The sequence below is a fragment of the Cyprinodon variegatus genome, unplaced genomic scaffold, assembly GCF_000732505.1.
Source record: "Cyprinodon variegatus isolate N-32 unplaced genomic scaffold, C_variegatus-1.0 Scaffold587, whole genome shotgun sequence".
Lineage (NCBI taxonomy): Eukaryota > Metazoa > Chordata > Actinopteri > Cyprinodontiformes > Cyprinodontidae > Cyprinodon > Cyprinodon variegatus.
In genome coordinates this window covers 44,192-64,386 of record NW_015151040.1, presented here as the reverse complement: position 1 = coordinate 64,386, position 20,195 = coordinate 44,192, and the positions used below count along the sequence as shown (strand labels likewise).

At 38.6% G+C, this 20,195-nt stretch overlaps 1 protein-coding gene across 3 annotated transcripts in view; it reads right to left on the bottom strand.

The window, feature by feature from the left end:
- LOC107095959 (uncharacterized protein C6orf132 homolog) overlaps positions 1–20,195 on the bottom strand; it is a 37,208-nt gene that overhangs the window by 8,233 nt on the left and 8,780 nt on the right. Inside the window, exons 2-6 of one of the 3 annotated variants that reach the window (XM_015392357.1) lie at positions 8,852–9,078; positions 5,318–5,375; positions 1,401–1,479; positions 1,235–1,276; positions 109–572 (exon numbers count right to left, since the gene is read on the bottom strand). In XM_015392357.1, the coding sequence (XP_015247843.1) occupies positions 109–572; positions 1,235–1,276; positions 1,401–1,479; positions 5,318–5,375; positions 8,852–8,985 (777 nt within the window). In that variant the 5' untranslated portion in view covers positions 8,986–9,078. The remainder of the gene's footprint in view (positions 1–108; positions 573–1,234; positions 1,277–1,400; positions 1,480–5,317; positions 5,376–8,851; positions 9,079–20,195) is intronic. The other 2 variants (XM_015392358.1, XM_015392359.1) reach the window with 2 other exon arrangements.

Here is a 20,195-nt window from a genome sequence, read left to right as displayed (position 1 = left end):
GTTGTCTGCAGGAAGGCATCTTAAGATATCTGCAGTTTTTAACTTTATAAATGTCTGTTTTCCAAATACAGACTAAAAAGATATGACAAAATATTAAATTGTACGAACCTTTGGAAATGATGGGACATTGAAGGCCTCAATGTTTCTACGAGGCAACTTTGTGCTGTGGGGGTGTGGCGGTGGAGGGGCGGGATGCGAAGGCGGCCCGTGGCGTAGAGGCGGCGCTGGTGGCTCCGCCATATCCGTCCCACTGTCCCTCTTCTGAGGCGCCTTTTCAGCCTTCCTCAGTTTCCTGACGCAGGCGTACTCCGCCGTCTCTGGAGGGTGCGGGGGAGACATGACCGGCGCCTCGGGTTCAGGGAGCCCTCCGTCCACCTCGCCATCTGGGTCAGGGGGCGCCGGGGTGTTGGCTGGAACGGCCGGAGGGGCCGGAGTGTCCGTCTGCCCGGCCCTGCCTACCATGGCGTAGAGGGCATCGTCAGTACGTGTAGTGGAGGAACGTTGGCCCACTTCTGAATAAGTGTGCTCGCTGTCCTCTCCAGTCCCAGAGGGGATCTGGGGAAGCTGCCTGCCTTGAGAACGAAGGTCAGAGTTAGACCAGCGGCTGGGCAGCAGCAGAAGGTCCATGCTGGCTGGACGTATCTTATTTTATGCCTCTGCATGGCAACTGCCTGCTGTTATACTCCCTCTACAGCTGATGCCCTTCAGGAAACAGAATTCACATCCCTCATTTAACTAAGAGTTTCTGAACGTGGGACGAAGGAAAATCTGAAAGTGACAGGGAATTGGGAACTGACATAGATGTTTGAGGTTTTGGATCCAAACTGGCTTCAACACATTGCAGTGGAAGCGGGACAAGTATGAGGCAGGACATATGTTTCTATTTTTCAAAACCTCCTGGGTGACTGTCTCCGTGCCCAGAAACGCAGCTCTCTGGTGACTCTGAGTGAAGGCGCTCCAGGAGTCGTCTTGGCACTCTGATTGGTGTCTCTTAGAGAAAGAGATCCATGCTCATAAATTAGGTTTTTGAAAAGACTTAATTAAATAAAGCTAAATCTTCAATATGATGTGAATTCTGTTTGCGGTTTAATTTCTCATCTTATTTCCTCAGATTTGATCTCATTTTGAGATAATTTGGTCCCGAACATATATTAATGTGTCCAGTAAACACTGCAATGACCTTCAAACTCAAGCTTTGCTTTTTTTTTTATGCTTACAAGTAAATCATACTTACAGATCATACCCCGATGCTTTGCGTTCATGTCCCAAAAATCAACTTGAATGACACAGAAATTATTTTGTCATGCAGTGAAAAGAACAACAGCAGTTTCTCCATGACAACCACGAGGTACACTTTACAGGAGCACACAACAAGACTTAAATGCAAAGGAAGCACTCACTTTTGCCATTGCAGTTCATCTTGTTCATCTCGGTATCAGATTTACTGATGGACCGCAGCTTTGACTGTTTGAGTATACCCTGAAAACGCACACATGTATTAATAAGGAAGTGACTTAGATGATTGTTAATGGTTATTACATGACTATCTTGCTTTGTGTTTAAACAAGTCAGATTAAATTAAAGACAAAATAATGACACTTTTGTTGGGTTGATTATTTTATTTTGTAACATTTATACCATGAAACTACCTTTAGATTTCCACTACATTGCACCACATTTGTAAAAAGAATGCACTCAGCTTTCACAAACCCTGCTTAACTTCAAATATCAGGACCTTTCAAGGACTTTCCAGGACCAGTTTTCTCAGGAGAGGCATTTAACTACTCCTACAGCTTAGAATGGTTTCTAAATTGCCGGTTGCACCCTGTACAAGGGCGTAGGTTGGATCTCAACTTTGGTAGGGACACTATTGGTCTTAAGTTGAATTGGTTTGATGTCATTGGTCCTACGAATTATGCATGCTCCTATTTTTTTTTTTTTTATGCTCTACATAAGCATCAGGGCACATTTCGTTTAAAGAGAAAACAGCATTTTTTTGCTACATTTATACAAATGTTATAAGGAATACACAAACGATGCTGTTTATCAATGTTTGAAGCATCAGTGGCTCGGAAAAATGATCTAGAAATAAGTAAAAATGTCCTAAATTAAGTGTATTTGCCCTTAATTTGAGAAGGTAAATGAAAGAGTTTGCCAAAGGAAAGAGTATTTTTACTCTTAAAATAAGATAATTAGATAATATACACTTGAAATAAGACAATGCAATTTTGTTTCCTTATTTTAAATGTAAATTTTCTTGTTCCATTGGCAGTGTGTAAAATTGAGACAACCTTACACTCTGAATAAGGTTACATTTGGACTTACCAGGGACTAAGACGAGGGTAAATATGTGCCTTTTTAACCAAATATAGTCTAAATATGTCTGTTGTATTTATCCGGTGTTTTCTACAGGTAATATACAGAGGTAAAACCCACTCTTATGTTGTTTTTTTTATCTGATATACCGAAATTTTCTGTATTGTAAAAAAAAAAAGCAAAATAACATATTGAAGGGACTGCAAATAGAGTGGGTGTGGGAACTATAACAGGAACTAACACTGAGCATTTAAAATATCGACTTCAATATACAAGTTGTGAGAAAAGAAGCGACTGCTGCAACAACGCTGGATTGTAAATTATAAGCATTTTATTCACAAAATTTTGTTAGGGACATGTCCCTATGGTCCCTATGCAAACCATGACCCTGCATGGGTGTGGCAGAAATGAATTAAATACATGACCTAGTTTGAGAGGCGTGTTTACATTTATTTTCTCTTATTTTACCATGACAATGAGGACCGGGTGTTGTAAAGTAAGGACATTTTGCTGGTCCTCACAAGCTATTTTGCTAATGGTTAGTTTTAGGGTTAGGGCACAGAATGGGTTGAAAATGATTGAAAATTAATGGAAGACAATGGGAGTTAACACATGGTCCTCACTACATATAGCAGAACAAACATGCGTGTGTGTGTGTCTGTGTTATACACTGGAAAAACAATCTAGAAATACGTCAAAATTTTTCAAATTACATGCATTTACCCTTAATTCGAGTAGGTAAGTGAGATAGTTTGCCAATGGAATGAATGCTTTTACTCTTAAAATAAGATATTTAGATAAAATGCACTTGAAATAAGACGATGCGAACATGTTTTCTTATTTTTAATGTAATTTGTCTTGTTTTATTGGCAAAGTGGATCTTTTTCCTCCTCAATCCAAGAAAAATTGCACTTATTTTAAGAAATAACGACTTATCTAGATTTAGATTTTTTCCAGTGTATTCTGTTACACACTACAATAAACAGTTAACAAATAATTTTGATATAAGTCTAGTTAAGCACTTTTTAAACAGACTGTAGTTTATTTTATTGCAATTTTTTAATTTACTGCTTTTGACTTTCCTCTATTTAATTGTTGAAAAGGTTGAGACCACATTAAAGATTTAGGCGGCCCGTAAACTTCTTTGTGAACAAAAAGTGGCCCAGCAAGAAAAGTTTGGGAACCGCTACATGGCACTAGATCACAATGACTCCATGACAACATGGTTCCTCAATTCACCTGAAAAAACAATGAAAACTCCACTGCTGTTTAGGCACATGTTCACTACAAGGGAAAAAAACACACAAACCAAAAATGATAAAACGTGAACAAGGACATTTAAGGGAGGTGATGATTTAAGGCTGTGCACAAACCAACCAGGACCTTGAAGGTTTTTTTTTTCAAAATCACAAAATCCTTCAAGGTGTTACAGGTGGTATGGTGGGCGTTGTCCAGGCAGTATAAAAGCGGAAGCTGTGAGCATTTCTTGGAAGGTGTCCGTGGGATGCCAGGACGCCTCTTGTTTCCACGCATGTTATACATTCGTCAAGAATGTGGGTGAGTGTTTTTAAAGAGTGGGGGTTATATTGGATTTTTATTAGGACAAATGTATATTTTAACCGTTTTTGTTTCCTTGATTAGGAGGCCCTGCAGGTTTTTTAGACCAGGCTGTGTATGCGGGCAGATGAGGGCGATGTACACGATACGCAGGTATTTTTTAGAGATTTTAAGGTAGTAATTAAAACTATACATTGATTGCATTTTTTTTGGGTGTTTTCTGTTTGTTTACAGAGATATTTTTTGTTGCTCCTGCTGTCCTTCGGTTCATGTTTTGTTTTTCTTAGTTAGTCCGCCCCTATTTGGTGTCTTTGGTCCCATTGTTCGCTTGTGAGGGAGGACTAACTTTTTGTTTTTTTCTTATCTTTTTTCCATTGATTTGTTTTTTTTTTTTCCTTGGTCACTCCGCCAAGCATACTGTGAGCTGGTAGACAATATTATATCTGATCGTTTGCAGTGTTCAGTGGTTGTTTTTCACCTTATTGCTGTGAAACCTTACTGTACCTCTGGAAGTGCGGGTTTGAGTTCAAATATTATATTGTCTACCTTAATCCATCAGTGTTGTAGAAAGAGAGGAAAATAATTTTTTTGTTTAATAAAGAACATATATTTTTTTACGACCGAGTTTGTTTAATCTTTACTCGGGTTGTTAAAAAGGAATTTAAGGACCTTTATTACAATGATGAAAAACTCAACAGCTTCATCTTGTTCTGAACATGTGGAACCCGAAGTACTGATGGTCAGATGTCCAAAGGTAGCACCATGTTAGAGCTTGGATGCTGCTACCTTAAAAATCAAAGCTTCAATTGAGACTTTAGACAGGCAGCGAATATAATATCACAGGAACATCACACCACAATACCGTCCCCCCAACCCTGTCAGCACTGAGGCAGCCCTCTACAGATAAAGGTTTGGAGAAGCTATCAGCTCGGCCCAGAAAACTCAGAACAAACTAATCAGAACCAGGCTTGGAAGGCTGCCAAGAGTTAAAGCACAACCAGCGCAGAGCTATTTGCAGCATTTTGTCCAGCAATTAGTCAAGATTCTACCTACAGTAATAAGATGCAAATGAAGCAATACGGATTTCCCTGTTTGTCCCTGTTAATCATTTTTCTAAATGGTCAACATGTCTTTTTTTATTTTTTTATTTCATTAAATCCAAAAGTAGAAAATAGCTAAATAAGCTGCTAGGAGTTAAAAGAAAGGATCTAGCTAATTTGTTTTATGCGTACAACCAACATACCCAACTGTGAGGTTAAGCTGAGAAATGCATTTTTTTCACAACTGTGGCACCTTTTAAAGACAAAATGCTTTTAGTGAGAAGCATTTATTTGCAACAATAAAGAAATGATGGATGCAAATTGTCCATATTTTTTGTGATACACTTCGATGGTTGGTTTAGGTCAAATCAAGATATTAACATGTTTGATTTCTTGATACCTACCACGTCCATGAGGCGGTGTTTTCCACCTTCACCGGGGACATTGTGTGTCTTCCCCTTCCTGCGATAAAACACACAGCAGGCCGTCATATAGGATGCAAACCTGATGCACTGATAGTGTGCAGCGTTTGTGCCTGAGTCACTTTTTGGACAAAGCTGAGTCATTGTGTGACTGCATATAAGGGAACAACACTGATTCGTGTTTGCACATCTGCCTGCTTGTGGTGCATTAAAGCCAAGAACTGAATGCATGTGCAAAGACGAAATGACTGTTAACTCACAAAAATATTTCTGTCGTTGAGTAAAGTGATATTTGATTTACAGTACAAAGAAATAAATTAAACTTTGACAGAGAAAGTTAGGATTTGTAAAACGATAAATAGTTAATATTTCTGGACTTGTAATAAATTAAACAGCAGCAAAGGAAAAGATTTTAAGAAACGTGTTCTCACATGAATGATACAGCTCTACTTCATTATCAGTCTGGTAAGCAGAACTTTTCTGAGCAGCTTTGTTTGTTTTTGCGTTAACCTGACTTGATTCTCCATGAATAATAACCGGACATGCTCGGCTGCCCTCCACAGCAATATTTGTTTTAATTTTCACTTTTTCCCTCCTTTGGCATGACATGCCTAATGTGTATTCAGTAGGCATGCAGGAGCATAAGAGGAACATGTTCTGGAGGTTTTCTTTTTAGTTAACAAAAAATATTCCTTTAAATCAGTATTACTTTATTTTTCTTTTTACGTTAGTTAACTATAGCCCTGGCAGGTGACTCAAACACACCCTAACTTGCATCTTCTTTACTCTGTTTTTTTTTTTTTCTATTTCTTATTATTCCATCATTACCACCTCATACCACTTAGGTTAAATATCGTAATAATAAAACAAATATTAAATAATCATAAACTTAAAGGGCAAACTTAGAAGGATTTAACTTGGATCATCAGAATAAAGCTCAAATATTATTTTTTGTGAGAAGTTTAGTTTTGTGAAAGCCTTATTTTCTAAAACCGATTTAAGATCCTTACAAATTATTTCAAATAATGAATCTCCACTATGGAGACTGATATATGCCACAATTCAATAAATAAATATCTATGATAAAGTTATCATCTAGATTTGTTATTAATTTATCAAAATTGGGAGTAAATACAGAATTTATTTAATAAATATATGATTAATGATACAGGCCTCAGTCAAATTTAGTAATTTGTTTTAATGAAGTAAAAATTATTATTTTATGATTCAATAAATTATTAGATGTGCCTGAAGCATTTCATTAATTAATTCAAACTGTCACACAACCATCAAGGTCAAGGAGGCGGGACTAAGGCTGCTCCCACAGAATCCCTGATATCTGATTGGTTGCTTCTATTTAGGCAAGATGTCAGGTTTATTCAATGATGATTATAAAATTAATGTGTGCTTATAAAACATTTTTGAAAGGGGATGCTCCACTCCTGTCTCATGATCCAGTCAGGAGACCATCCTGCCTTGTCATTCTGATGGAGCATTCTGTCTTCATGAACTGATCAGTTCTGTCAGAACAATACTCTGTTTGTAACAATGCGTCATGTTCTGTTAATAAATGCTCTGCAGAGGAGGTCCAGTGGGAGACGTGCGTTTGAGTCTGGGGTTCAACTGTCTCTCCCTCCTGCAGGAATTGTATCGATAAATCATGTATTTCAGTTTTTCTTAAGAAAAAACCTACATTTTATGAACCTGACACAAGATAACAAATTCTTCCTGATTTTCTGTTACTCTAAAGTCGATATTATCTCTGGAAAAGGCTTAAATTACTTCAGAAAGGTGTTTAAATTTATTAACAGCACAATGAGTGAACAAATGCAGCCTCTATATCCATAATTTGGTCTAAAGTAAATCTAATAAGCTGCCAGAACCTTCAGCAGATTCAAAGTTAGCCCCGCCCACTAGCTAACACCAGCTCACTTTGTCTTATTAACTTTTTAGAGATCAAACAATATATATAGAGGCTGGAGTTGCTTACCCAATTGCTCACCCAAGTGTTTACATTAGAGTAAAAGAAAATGAGAAAGAAGATTTCGTATTTTGGTCAGTGAGAAGCACCCAATCAGATTTTAGGGGGTTCTAGGGAAGCGCCTCATAGTCCCGCCTCTTCTACTTTGATGGATTTGTGACAGTTTAAATTAATTAATGGTGTGTTTCAGCGCCGGAACATGAAAGGATTTATTAAATCATGAAATAAATATATTCACTTCTTAAAATGAACTAAATATATTCAACTAGTACTAAATAGTAGTGTTGCGCCGATGCCATTTTTTGGCCCCGATTATTATACCCGATACCTGGCTATGCAGTATCAGCCGATACCATAATAATGTAAAATAATTGCCATCATGGCTTTGTCAAGCTGCTGCCTACCTTTGTGAAGCAGGAAAAAAATCTAATACAAAGTGAATCCAGTAGAACTTTTTATTGCCTACCAGGATTGGGTGACAATAGTTGAATAAACTTAGGGCTCTCAGAATGGTATCGGTGCCCTATTTGTTGGTACTCGCCGATATCGATACCACCATTTTAGGGCGTTATCGAGGCCCCGTCCGATACTGGTATCGGTATCGGTGCAACACCACTAAATAGTTATTTATATATTTAATAAATAAATTTTGTGCTTTTTTAATAAACGATGGACTTATTTAAATTGCTTGCATAGCGTCACTCATCAACCTCCACAGCTGCGCTTGGCTGTAAAACGGAGAACAAGTCTTGACTGATAAATCCATCTTGTTTTTCATTTCTGGACTGAACAATTTTTCAAGTGGTTTCACTTTCCCCTTTCTCTCCTGGGTTTAAATCTCTGTCTTTTTGTATGGAGTTGGCTTTCTATTCCTGTGAGGGTTCAGTCTGACAACATTTATAAACATTGTCTTAAATGGTTCCCCTGTACTAGCATGGGGTAGGATTGTATGTATGCAAATTAGTAGTTTAGTTTACTGGAGTTCCAGATCCTTATACAGCTTTGACAGTCTTTCCATGCTAATAGACCTCCATTAGGAAGTTTTTTTTTTTTTTTTTCCTCGAATTATTTAGTTTGAGGCATAATATGTTGCGTCCTTGAGGCCTGCAAGCCAACTTCACATCGTTAGAAAGGTTCTGTTTGGGTGACTTCTTATTCTGAAATTGTTAGAGCTATCTGGCCTGCCTGTGGCTGCTTTAAACCGAACCAACGCTACTTATCACATTTAGTCATGATTTGACATTGAACCCTTTTGGGTTTCGCTAATATGTGAAATCATTGTTTAAAAAATAAATTTTTTCTTCTAAAATATTTTCAGTGATAAATAAAAGAAAAGATAAAAAAAAATCCTAATTTTTAAACACTCTAGATATATTATTTTAAAAAGTCACTACAACTACATCTTTTCAGGATTTTGACAACTTTTCCCACCATCTGTACTTTTTTTTTTTTTTTTTTTTTGCAAAAAAGAGAATATACCCTCAAAAGTTCAAATGCAGAAAGATGTTCGGTGGCGCATGCAGTGTTGCTCTCACCTCTGGCAGCCCACACAGAGCACCACTATAAGGATGGTAACAACAAAGGCTGAGGCAGCAGCGATAGCGCCCAGCAGCAGGACCTTGCCGTAGGGAGGAGCCGTGAAGTTCAGCCCGTCCTGCATGGAGGCCATGTGGGAGCGCTGGCGCTCACTTGCTCTCACACACACACACACTCACACCCTTACACTCATGCACGCAGGGAGGTGCCACGGTCTCACTGGAATCTGCAGACACAAAGAAGAGCTTAATTACAACATTATCTAACCTTTCTGAAATATTCAAAAGGTTAAAAAGCTGCAGAACTGGAAGACGAATATTCCCCAGTGCTGAAGGAAGGAGGAGAGTGGTCTTGATTTCCATCCAGCACAGGAACAGTATGACCAGACACCCTGCCTGAAGCTCCTGCTTCTGCTTTAGCATGTTTAAGGATGACTGTGTCATGTTTACACATGCATCAACAGCACAACTCCTCACAACATTAACATTACTTTTTATTGCTTACTGTAGATCAGTGCAAGAAAAGGATTGGAGAGTAGATCTGTTTGTCACACAACTGTTGATTCATATGGCTATTTCATTTTTTTTTTCACATTCTCCCCACTGTAGAACCAACAAACATGCTTTGGAGCCGCAGTGAGTCAGAGCTGAGCTGAACATGCCAGCAGGCAGAGGAACCTGAAACACTAACGAGTGTGAAAGCAAAATGAGCATACAAAAAACATACCCCCTCGTTTTGCTCATCGCCCCCTGCCACATAATTTCTTCTGGCAGCATAATATGTCATAAATAAACAACAAAAAACGCAGAGATGCAGCAAAATACCAAGCAAACAAGTCTGATCTCTGTCAATTCATGCCATCTGTCTACCATGACACTGTGTTTTCATGCGTTTCTCACTTGTCCGTCTCAGCCAAGACGGCTGTGCTCTCCATGAGGACTGTTTTCTCCTTATTTTGCTTCAGACTGAATTGCTTGGCTTCTTTATCTTTTGAATATTTCTGTTGTTAATTTAAATTTGCCTTTTGTCCTTTTCCACCAAACTTCTATAAAATCAATAATTATAAAATGGAAAAACGACCCGTTTAGTCAGTAAGGTAGAATCCCTGTCTACTTTTAATGCTAGGCTTAAAACTTTCCTTTTTAATAAAGGTAATAGTTAGAATAGCCCATGTCATCCTGAGTTATCTCTATAGTTATGCTGCTTTAGGATTCGACTTCTGGAGGACATAGGGACCCCTTTATATCATTCTCTTTCATTCTATCTCTATTCTCCCATTCTGCAGTATTTGTGACTTCAAACCGTAAGGATGTGCACAGCCCAGCGCGGAGGGTGTGCGCAAGGTCTGTGCTCCGGGTGAGGATGGCAGACTGCATCACTTTTGGTGCCCACATCTTCTTGCCCTGTTCAACGAGTATAAACCAAGCATCAGACTGCTGGAGGACATAGGGACCGCTTTACATTTTTTCTGCTTCATTCTATCTATATTTTCCCATTCTGCTGTATTTTTTTGTTTAATCTCTCTGCTCGATCTTATAGTAGCTGCATCTGGTCTGTTATTGTTTGGCTGTGACATCATCCGAGAGAGGGGTGTCGGCTGTGCAGCTGCCATCAACACCTTTGTTTACCGATGTTCAAGAATAGCCTGTTTTTCAGTGTAGTCCTGGTTCTCTAACTGTAACTAACATCAAAAAAGAAGAAAAAAAAAACATGTCCCACAAGAATTAAAGGATCTTGCTCATGAACAGTGCACCAACATACTTGTCAACACCTGCAGAAGTCTGACTGCACATCTCAGGAGCATTACATAGAACAGCTAATTTCAGTGATTTCCTCAAAGTGTTGCTCAACAAAATGTTAGCTCAGGAGCTGCATCAGGCATGTTTACTTGTTTTATATACATTCAGATTTAAAATCAATGTCACTATTTCCATTTTTCATCATTTTTATTTATGACTTCGGTCAATTTCAATTTATTTCACTGTTAGCTGATTTTCTCTGTTTTTAATGGAAAGTTATGTAAGCTTTTCAAACAAAGTTCTTCAACATGCAGATTATAAGAAAAGAGGCCATTAAACTAAAGAACATTTGTAACTTTTGAACAGTCGGGTAATGGGTCCTAGAGAAGCCTATAGCAGACTGTTGTTGAAATCTAGAGTCACGGCAGCATTTAAGAGGGAATTGTTTTTATTCACAGAGATGCCAGCAAAGGTCCTTTTTTTTGTCCTGTCATCACAAACTTAAACATCTAAAGTTTGTTAAAGTTTTCAGAGACTTTAATTTGAGCCCTAGATGGGATGAGATGGGCCTTATCTGCAACAAATGCAGGAGTGTCTGGAGTTAATAAAAGATTATGTGAAAAAGCTCCACATGCCCACTGTTATAAATGGGTAAAATTTGTGATTTTCAGATGTTTTCCTTTTAACAGGATGCAAAACTTTGCCAGACTGCATGGTGGGATATATTCTCTGAAACACTAGGACTCATACCTGTCGCAGGGGCAGCAGTTTCAGCAAAGATGCCCAGACTTTTCCCAGAGGGTCAGCTGAGAGACATATTCCTTGCTCAATGGTCCAGGCGGTATTTTTAGCCGATGTTAGCAGGTTATTTTTGGTAGCAGTATCAGTTGTTACATGCACGCGTTGGTTGATTCATTAGTGCATTGCCATGCATTGAGATCATGTGCAGTGCTTGCTTTGTCGCTTCTCTAAATGTTCTGTTGAGCTAAGTTGGATTCATAAAGTTTGTTTAAAAACTTATTTTATTTAAACTGAAGATACATAATAAGTTTTTTTTTTTAATCTGAACAATATTTTTAGATTTAAAAAAAGAAAAGGACAAAATGTTAATGCTAAAGCATTTTTTAAACCAATCACATGGAGACATTTTTTTATTTATTATGCTTCTAAGACATTTCCAGCCTATGATGCCTGAATGAAATGGCTGTGAATATTTTGTTCAGGCACCTAAACTCTCAGCCGTTATTCCATACCCCATGTTATCAAAGCCCTGCCTCCACAAAGAGAGGAACAGCAGTTTGAAATTGAATATAAAAAAATCGGAATCTGAAAAAGTAAAACTTGAGCCTTTTTTTGTTGTTGTAAAACTAGAGACTTGTGTGTAACATTTTTTATTATTGTTTCTTATTTATCATGTAAGTTGAGAAAGAAAGAATGTCAGCTTCCAGATTTGGCTCAAAAAATAGCATATATTGGCGAATAGTTAAACTGATATCAAATTATCACTATCCATCTTAAAATCAAACGTATCTGTAGAGTCCAAGCCACCTTTTCCTGTTTGAGAACCATGGTGTCAGGACTCCAGTCTGTGTTTTTGTCTTTTTGTGTTGTTCTCCCTTCCACCAGCAGGAGGCGCCTGGTTCTGGTCCGCCTCCTCACACGCTTGATGATGGTTGCCTCGTTAGCGGAGTGCTCTTAAGCTGCTGATTGCCACTACCTCGACGCCAGAGTGTTTGCCAGTTTTGGGTACTCTAGCCAAACTGAGTTTTTGCTGAGTAAGACTGAGTTCTTGTTCTACCTGAGTTCTAATTTCGTTTTTGTCTTTGCCTCTCGGCAGGAAGTCTTCCTGCAAACTGGATCTTTTCGGACCTTTTCTCCCTGGAAGGAATCAACTGAGCCTCAAACCGAGCTGGGGATTCAAACAGGAGGTTTGGATCCTTCTTCCTTGAGGAGGACGTTGAGTTAACTCTCTGAGCAAGGGAATCATCTCCATTACGTCCCGTTCAAGTACCGCAGGAAATCGGAGTGGCAGTCAGTTTCTCCGTTCACCAACAACCATCCGAGTTCTGGGTAAACCCTGTTCCGCCCTCGACCGAATCAGAATAACACTGGAAAACAGCACACAGATTGGAGTCAAAGATGCTACAACTTCTCTGGAAAGGTGAGTCAACCACCAGAGCCTCTTCTCCATATCACTGAGCCTGAACTAATCGTCTTGTCTTCCCTTCACCTTCCAGTTCCGGTCGAGCTGAGTTCTGAGCAACTCCGCACCGAGCCTTACTCTTCAATAAACCTGTTAAATTTTTCATCTGTGTCTCTTTGAATTGGTTTCACTGCATGTGGGTCCGAGCTTTAGATAAAATCATGACACATGGACTCACACTTAGAGAAGCTGATCTCAATAATGCCCCAGCACATGCTTTATGGCTTGGCAGGAACAAAGTCATCTGCAAAAAAGCAGAGACGTAATCCACTGTTCTCCTAACCAGACCCCCTGAGCTGCACCTAGAAAATCTGTCCATAAAAGCCATGAAAAGCATCAGTGACAGAGCCAAGCCCTGTCTGAGTCCAACATGCAAAGGAAACAGGTCTACTTTGGTAATACAGACCAGACCCCTTCTATTCTTCACCCTCTAGTAGATGGCCCTTAACTCCTTACTCCTGGAGCGTCTGCCTCAGTGCACCACGAGGGACAAGTCAAATCCCTTCTCCAGGTCTACAGGTCCATTTGGGTATACACTATTGAACCCTAAAGCATACTACAAGAGCTAGTCCACTGTTCCAGAGCTGCGATGAAAACCACACTGATTGTCCTGAAGACAAGGTTCAACAATCAGCCAGACTCTTCCATCTCTGATTCTACCATAGACCTTTCCAGGGAGGCTGAAAAGTCTAATCCTCCTGTAATTTAAACTCTTGTCCCCCTTTTCCGTCCTTGTTGAATGGGTATGTCAACCACTAGGACATCTTAAAAACAATGCGGGTGCTCTGCCAGGAGCATTTGGTTAGTAAACAAAGCAAACATATACACATTGATATACTGTATATACTGTATATATATTGCTTATTCTTAATGCACCTTTTTCCTCCTTGTTTGCACCTTCTGTAACTTCTTTGCCAATATGTGACGAGTGAATTTCTCCGCTGTGAGATCAATAAAGCTCATCTAATCTAATCTAATCTAAACATCCAAATATCCAAGTCAACAAAGATATGATTCACCAGTTAGACAGTTAGAAAGTTAACTTTCTTCTCATTTCCCAAACCTGAATCTGTGGAATAATCTAAAGAGAACATAAGAAAGTCCCCAAGACTAATTTCTACTTAGATAAAGAGTCCGCTCACTGCATGCTTCAACATGTGATACTTGTCAGGAGACGACATAAGTCCATTAGACTTAAAGAATTGCAAAGTAGTGATGCACAATACAAAACATTTGCAATGAGCAAATTCACTTTCGCTATATGCTTTTTTTTCTCTTTTGCTCTCTTACTGATTTGTGCCTTGGAACTCTGTAACCTTTAGGGCAGAGGTCACGGATTAGCAGATTGCGGTCCGGATCCGGACCCACCTGCTAGCAAATCCCAACGTGATCTGAAACATTAATAAATTACTGCAAGTTGTCCCAGAGCAGTTTCTAATTTGCGCCGCTTCTCCTGTTTGTACGGTAAAGCACTCCAAAGCGACCGGCACCAGGCTACACATGAAATAAATCAGCCAATGAGCTGCTGTCAGTCTGGGTTGCTGCTGCTGCTACTTTTAGACACAGCAGGCAAACCTGTGGCAAGCCGGGCAATGGGAAAGAAGGAGAAGACGATAAAAAAAGTGAAAGAAAGTGTGGACTGCTGGAAAGAACTGTGATGAACCGGTGACAGAAAAGTGAAATGGCGTGCTCAAACATGACCCTGAACATTTTGAATATGTTTGGCTCAACCTGATGCTGTGAAGCAGGATTCTCCACCATGAACAGAATCAAAAATAAATATGGATCCAGGGTCAAAATGAGCACCTTGATATGTGCTTTAGAATGGCTTTGTCTCCATTCAAACCCAGGTTTAAAGCCTTGCAGGGCAGCATAAAGCCCACCGCTCTCATTAAGCCATAAAAAAAATACAAAAAAAACAAAAACAAACGGTCTATTCAGGTGTTTTATAAAATATGTGAATCAGGAATATGTCTAAATACTGAACTAGTCAATGTATAACATGGATGCATAAACACCTCATTTTATTTCAGTGTTAAATTCTGTTTAAAGTAACAGATTATAATTAATTAAAAATGTCTCTGGACTTTTACTGGTTGTTGATATTCTTTATTTGGACCCAGCTGGTTTTTAATTGGTTACCCTTGCTTTAGGGTTTCGCAAAGTCATTTGTGAGTTTTCGCATCAGCTGCCATAAAACTCTGTCCAACTGGCTAAATATTCCATTACTCTGTCAAATATAAGTTCATTACAGATGGAATAAACTAGCCAATAATAACTGCTGTCCAAACTTTCTATAATATGATATGATGGGGATAAATCTGAGATATAAAGTGCAGCTTTAATACAAAGTATGAGGTAAATACTAGGGATAGGTGGACAGATGTCCCCTTTAGTAAATGGGGATTTGGACTTGGAATTCAAGTATTAGTTCATGCTTACTTTCTGTATTCCCATTTATCAGATGAGAACATTTTTTTAATCAAAATTAAAAATTTTCCAGACTAAACTGGACAAAACTCTCTGCTGGTGTTTTATGTTGTCTGACAACCAGTAACACCTCCTCATCTCCTCCCATGCCTGCTACGGTTGCAAATAACCATTTAATTACGATTATTTGAGGTAATTTGAATCATGTCTGTGTCATTATCAAGGCTGTCTTCATTTACATGCAGCACTTTCACATTAACAATAATGGAAAGGTTTTGAATTCGTATATATCATATATGCCATATACAGATGACATAGAAAGATAATGATAGTCTTCTCCAAATATTTTATTACCAGAACATTTTATGGAATACTCAACATGGTGGCATGTGGAGGCACCCCGTAAGGGATGCTTTTAGTTCCTAGAGGGAAATCATGTTATTTTGTTTGACAGCTAGAAATTGTGGTACATCCAATTCTAACTGCTCTAAGTTAATATCCATGTTTTAAATTAACTGGAGGCAACCTGTGTTGTTTGTCTGACAGAACATGGTTTGAAAGGAAAAATGTTTTCTGAGTAAAGTCTCACAGATGATGGTGGCTATTAGAGCAACAACCAAGCAATTAAGTTGAAGGAATTGTCTGTAGCCTCTTTGTCAAAGCACAAATCTGCAGCAGGATAAAAATGACACTAATTTCAGGCAGCATTAAATCAGCCAAAAATACTACAGCCTTAAGAATTTGAAATAGAAGAAGTTTGAAATTCCTGGATCAGCCTATTTTGCTAAAAAATAATCAAGTAAAGAAACTTGGTCAGAGATACAAAAAAAACAACAGTCATAGTGTAGCTCTAACATTTCCATAGAGGAAGACCATCTAGAAGATAAACGCAATTCACCAGTAAGGCCTTTAAGATTCAGTTTTGCTCTGATGAAACAAAAAAAAACTCTGTAATACCCATGTGCACTACTCTTGACCTTTGTGAAAACATCCCTTCTGTTGAGCATGGTGGTGGCACCATCAAGCTGTGGAGGTGTTGTTCTTTGGCAGGAACTGATCATCTAGACAACATACAGGGTACTATAACTACAGCCCAATATGGGGGATTTCTTAAGAAAACCAGCTCCATACCGGACTAGAATTCTGACTATGGCGTATATCGACAAACTTTGTACATACTATAGTGTGTGACTGTAGCTTGTACGTTTTATTATGCTGTGAGCAATAGAAAACTGAGCTCAAATCCTTATTTGTGCACACAAACTTGGCCATTAAAGTTGATTCCAATTCAGTGTTTAGCCATGGTCTAATACAACATGTACATAAAGTACCCAGCTGATATGACAAAGTAGAGATTTAGGAGATTTCTGTGAGTCCACCTACTGTACAATCTGGATCTAAAGCCAATTAAACATCTCCAGAAAGGCCTAAAAGTGGCTATGCCCTTAAACTGTCTATCTAACCAGTTTTGGCTGTTTAAAAAGCAAATTTCACTAACAGACGTTTTTGTTGCCTTGTCAGGAAATTTTCTGAGAAAAATAAATCTTTAAAGTAACAAGAAGGAAAAGCGGCAGCTTTTTTATACCTGGTGCACATAAGAAACTCCAGGAGACTCAGTTGGAGGCATTAAAGCTACAGTGTGTAATAATTACAGGGATATACAGTCAGAAATGTAATATATTATACATAACTATGTTATTTATCATCATCTACGAGCTCAGCCTCTTAACCTTAATATTTGCGTTGCCTTAGAATTCGTTATTTATAATTACATAGGAGCGGGTCTCGCAGCCATGGAGGCAGACATCTTTGCGCAACGGCAGCGCAGAGCCAACAAACTAGCAATTGCGAGATCACCCATTACGCTCGAAAGTAACTACGGCAAGTTGAGAGAGATGAACTGAGACGGTACTGAACAATAGATGGCAGTATGAAAATTATCTATGTAAACAAACCTCATCACTTGAGAAGGTAGGTGATGCGGACGTCGTGGAAGACATTTTGTCCCGTAACGCTCGCCGTACTGTTGGGGGGGAGAAGCGGTGGGGGGGAGATGTTCATGTTGCTGCGGTCTGCAGTCTGGACGTTAGATGTCGCTGAAAATTACACACTGTAGCTTTAACTGTGATTCCTGTCCAGCACTTTGGTAAATCCCGGTTGTTTTAAATGTGCTTTATAAATAAAGTTTGAGTTGAATTGAGTTGAGGTAGAAGGAAAGAATGAGTGTTCACACCTATATATGGCCTGGTCCAAACCACTAAACATCCTGGATGTAACATAAATTTGCTTGGGGTGGTACACACTGGGTGTTTATCACATTTTTTTCCTGATTGATGCATTGTTTTTATTTTCTTTTGACAGAAAATGCACCAAGAAAAAAAATTATTCCATACATTTTCTTTTTATAAAAAGGTATCCATGTCCCACAGACCCAAACAATAGACAGGGGTTCAGATAGATTTTAAGACATTCTCAGATCAAAACTTCATATTCTAATGCTTTATGAAGACCTAGCAATGTTCACCCAATGGTGTACAGTAAGTGTAACATTTAAATAATGAATTGTGATTGTATTTCAGCCTGAACTGGAGCAGCCAGCATCACACAGAACCATTTTGGAATAAATGTCTCCCAGTGACTGAACAGGGAGTTATTTATTCCAGAGGATGCAGGCAACATGCAAGCGTGGATATCAAGCTGGAGATGTTATTACTAGAGCAGCTAATAAAATATGTAGTATTCAAATGATAAATCTGTCCTCACATGCCTTTTTATTAGCAGCGCAGGTAAGAAGAAACACCACATCAGTTTTTCAGATGTAGCTTTACACAGTATTGTTTCTTTGCATGTATTTCATCAGAACTCATCGATCATATAACCAAAGCAGTTTTCTGGTAACATATTAAATGCATTAAAGAGATGGCAGAAGTTTGCTCTGCATCCTGCTGTTAAAGTTTTGCAGACTTTTTGGTAATTTGCATTTCCTTCAGTATACATCCAGACAAGAACCCAACTGTTACCAGCATGACATCTAATTTGCACCAAATGTTACATTCGGGTCTTTTCAGTTATTCTTTGTACCCTGGTTTGAGGAACATTGCTTTGTTTGGGGAGTCCTGACAATGCTAACACAACAGCTTTGTCATCTGTTTTAAATCGCTCAGATTTTAATAGTATTAACTTCCATGACCATAAATATGTGGCTTTTCTGCAGCAGATGCCAGATAATTATAATTTCTTCTTTTAGGATGTCTAGTTAAAGTGCAGCAGTGAATATGTTTCCCTGGTGTGTCTATCAAACTTGTTTTAATAGCTGTAGCTGTCTGTGGCCTGCTTTAAATGTCACAGGAAAGAATCCATCATCCAAGGATCATGAAAAGTGTGAAATATCAGGATGGATCTGAAGAACAATATGCATCTTTTCTCGACTGCCACTGTGTCAGGATAATTGTATCTTTGCTCATTTGACAACAGAGCTGAGCGGCAGAGATAGAGAGCGTAATGAGAGAGAAGAAAGGGGAAAGGTGTAGGTGTGGAGGAAAAGAAAGAAGAGAGGAGGAAGGAAGACACGCGTGGGAGTTGTGTGGCAGGTGTTTGAAGATGCGGAAAGAAGATGATGAGAACAAGATGTCACATTTCCAAACAGGATTCCTTTCCTTTTTTTCCTTTAATTTTATGTTCTTCACTTTCCTTTTTTCTTCTTTAAATTACTTTCTGGTTTCTTTTCTTTCCTTTGGATCCTCCTTTTCAGTACTCCCCTTATCACTTTTCCTTTGTTTCTTTAATTTCCCATCCTTTCTTCTTTTTTTTTTTACATTTCTTTTTATTTTTCTATATTGACCTTGCGTTACTTCCCAGTTCTTTCTTTTCCTTTCATTTTTTTCCTTTTCCAATCATATTTCCTTTTTTCTTTGCACCCCATATTTTCCTGTACCTGTGTTTTCCCAAGTCAGAGTCCATAACTTACACACCTTCTCCAGCATTATTCTCTTATTCTCCCTCTATCCCCCTACCTGAGCCAGCGGTGTTTAATCAGAGTGTCGCCTCAGCACTGCGGTCTAATCTCCGGCCTTAGAGTTCCTTCGTCCATCTGAACCAACCAATTGGACAGAGTGCTAACAACAGTCGGAGGAAATAGCTCTCCTCTATCTTACCTTTCTACTAAACACAGAGAGCCCCCATTTCTGCATGTAGAGCTCTGTGTGCTCAGCTAAAACTATCATTGCTCCCCCTGTGGTTCAGATTAACAAGGTACTATTCACTGAGGCCAAAGCTGCATGTGGTGCAGAAAGTAGAGCATCACTGATCACTACCATTGGTCTTAAACTTCATCTTAAATTTAGATTTTTTTATTGGTATTTAAGCCTCCCAAGTCCACAGAAAAGATACCTTTGAGAGTTTATTTTCATCATATCAATAAATTCTCTGCTCTTTTTCTGTATCTTCAACTACTCAGGAATTTGAACACTTTTTTTCTCTTAAAATGAATTCAATGTTTGGTCTTTTAATTCTAAAAAAATGTCTCCTGTTTCTTTATTGCATTCTGTAGGGCCTGTCTACAGCAAATGTATGTTATAGGTAAGGTTTATGTGACAGAACAACAGTGAGTAGTGAATAATCCTGAAGCAAAAGGAAGAGGATGTAAGGTTTTCAGTACATATTACTAATAAAAATCTAAAAAAGTTGGACTTCCAACTGTAGCGACTTTTCTATACTCTAAAACCCCTAAATTTTGAGTTGTTAAACATCCAGCTCATCTTTGAAGGTCTAAGACATTTGTTAGAGAATAAGTGAACAAATATCAAGATTGAACAGACAGCTTTAGGGAACAACGATGGAGGAGACTAAAGCTGAGTTTGTAGAGCTAAAAAAAACAACAGCAAATCTCAAACAGCTCTGTTAAATTTTCGCGTTTCCATCTTTAAGCTCTAACCGCATTTTTTTTCTTACACGCATGCGTCATAGCGTCGC